Genomic DNA, 2,500 nt, shown 5'->3' with positions numbered 1-2,500 from the left:
TGTGTATGTGTGTGTGTGTGTGTGTGTGTGTGTGTGTGTGTGTGTGCGTGTGTGTGCGTCAGGTCCTGAGGTCGTTCCTTTCTGTCAATATCTGACCACATCTGCTCTATGGAGCGGTTGTGTCGGCGGTTCTGACGCCTGGTCACAGCGTGAGCCGCAAACCCAACCGAGCACATCTGAATGTGTGTGAGAGGAGCAGGAGGAAGAGGGAGAATGAAGCATTGTGGATTTTCTGGTTCTTGTTCATGCTTTGCCAAAGTGATGTAACATTTGACATGCCAAAAACAAGAGAGAAATAGAGAGAGGGATTGAGAGAGAGAGAGAGAGAGAGAGAGAGAGAGAGAGAGAGAGAGAGAGAGAGAGAGAAGTAGCCAACAGTGACCTCCTTTACTGTCCTTTGTCCTAATGGATCTTCCTTCCTCCCTCTCTCCCTTCTTTCCCTGTAAGGCGTCTGTGTGTGTGTACAGTGTGTATACTGTATATGTGTGTGTGTATGTGTGTGTGTGTGTGTGTGTGTATGTGCATGTATCCATATGTGTGTGTGTGCGTGCGTGTGTGTGCGTGTGTATGTGTGTGTGTGTGCGTGCATCCATGTGTGTGTGTGTGTGTGTATGTGTGTGCGTGCGTGCATCCGTGTGTGTGTGTGTGTGTGTGTGTGTGTGTATTCCAGACCACTCACTCCTCACACTGCAGGTCCCGTGTGAGCTTGCCCCGGTCCCTGAAGCAGCCCAGAGAGTGCATGCTGTCCAGCACGTCTGGGTCCAGCTCCGTCAGAGACACGATCCTCTTCACACACACACGCCTGGGGGGGGGCTGCTCTGGACACGGCTCGTTACGACTACCACTGGAGGGGGGGGGGGGGGGGGGGGGGTGGAGAGGAGTGAGGAGGAAGTAGAGGGAGGTGGGGGGGTAGAGAGGGGGGGAGGAGGAAGTAGAGGGAGGGGGGGTGGGGGGTAGAGAGGAGGGAGGGGTGTAGAGAAGGGGGGGGTAGAAAGGGGGGTAGAGAGGGGGGAGGGAGAGATCGGGAGAGATGGAGAGAAAGATGGGGGGAGAGGGAGAGAGAGAGAGAAGGGGGGGAGGAGAGAGAGAGGTCAGATTAGGTTTGTAGGTTTTAGATTTGTATGGTTAGATTAGGGAGAGAGGGGGGGGTAGAGAGATCAGTATCAAAAGATTCTTCATCTGATTGTGTTTAGCAAAACAGATGTTCAAAGAATGTTATTCAATTAGCATTTAGATAACAGGGTGAAGGTGGAGGGTAAGATGGAGAGGGGGAATACACAGAGGAAGAGAGAAAAGAGAGAGGGAGAGATCGAAGAGAAAAGGAGAGCAGGCAGGTGGAGAACAGGAGAGGAAGAATGGGGGCAAGAGAGAGATGTGTGTGTGTGTGTGTGTGTGTGTGTACTTACAGATACCAGGAGTGTTTCTGTATTGCTTCTAGCTGTAAGTGAACACAGACACAAATAGTTATCCAAACAGAACACACTGCCACTGCCCTTTACCTAAGTCACTTAATGTTTCAGTCTCTTCGAAGGGTCAACAAATACACCACTACAAAATCTATTATTATTCGATCTACCTCCCTAGTCCCTATCTACTTCTCTACCATCCCCCCTCCCGTTCTCCTCCCTCCCTCTCCCTTCTCCCTCCCTCTCTCCCTTCTCCCTCTCCCCCTCCCTCCCTCCCTCCCTCCCCTCCCTCCATCCCTCCCTCCCTCCCTCCGTACCGTGAGTCTCTTGTCCGGGTTGACCTCGATCATCCCCTTCAGCAGAGCCTGGCAGTCTGGTGGTATAAAGTGGGGCATGTGGAACACGCCGCTCTTCACCTTCTCCAGGAGTTGGCGCAGGTTGTCATGGTCGAACGGCAGAGCACCCTGCGCAGGACGGGAGGGGAATTACACCCAGAGAGAGGAGATGGGGGAAGGGGTGAGAGGATAGGGGGGGAGAGAGAGAGAAATGGAGGAAGTGGAAGAGAGAGGGGTGGCAGAGAGAGAGAGAGAGAGAGAGAGAGAGAGAGAGAGAGAGAGATGGTGGAGGAGGACAAAGCAATGTTAGGAGGAGTCACGTAAACATACACACAGAGACAGAGTGACAGTTTGACAGAGCTGGAATGCAGGGACTTTGCCTAGGCCCTTAAAGTTGGGGAGAGGTTGGGGAATGGTTGTAGAAGGGTTGTAGAAGGGTTGGAGAAGGGTTGGGATAACCGCCAGGGCCTTTAGGGTTTGGGACGGGTTACGGTGAGAGGACGGAATGTCCAGGGACAAGAGAGGGAGGAGGAGGTAGAAGAGGGAGAGGAGGAGGTAGAGGAGAGAGAGGAGGAGGTAGAGGAGAGAGAGGAGGAGGTAGAGGAGAGAGAGGAGGAGGTAGAGGAGAGAGAGGAGGAGGTAGAGGAGAGAGAGGAGGAGGTAGAGGAGAGAGAGGAGGAGGTAGAGGAGAGAGAGGAGGAGGAGGTAAGGTAGAGGAGAGAGAGGAGGAGGAGGTAAGGTAGAGGAGAGAGAGGAGGA

At 53.3% G+C, this 2,500-nt stretch overlaps 1 protein-coding gene across 1 annotated transcript in view; it reads right to left on the bottom strand.

The window, feature by feature from the left end:
- The window catches only part of LOC308150702 (serine/threonine-protein kinase BRSK1-like), a gene marked incomplete at both ends in the record, with an annotated part of 15,051 nt that overhangs the window by 7,945 nt on the left and 4,606 nt on the right, over positions 1-2,500 (bottom strand). The window contains 3 exons of the mRNA XM_080523506.1: positions 680-844; positions 1,407-1,438; positions 1,724-1,870. Of these exons, the coding sequence (XP_080379632.1) occupies positions 680-844; positions 1,407-1,438; positions 1,724-1,870 (344 nt within the window). The remainder of the gene's footprint in view (positions 1-679; positions 845-1,406; positions 1,439-1,723; positions 1,871-2,500) is intronic.

The sequence above is a fragment of the Nansenia antarctica genome (genome assembly GCF_963989245.1).
Source record: "Nansenia antarctica genome assembly, chromosome: 2".
NCBI lineage: Eukaryota > Metazoa > Chordata > Actinopteri > Argentiniformes > Microstomatidae > Nansenia > Nansenia antarctica.
This window is presented reverse-complemented; position numbering and strand designations above follow the sequence as displayed.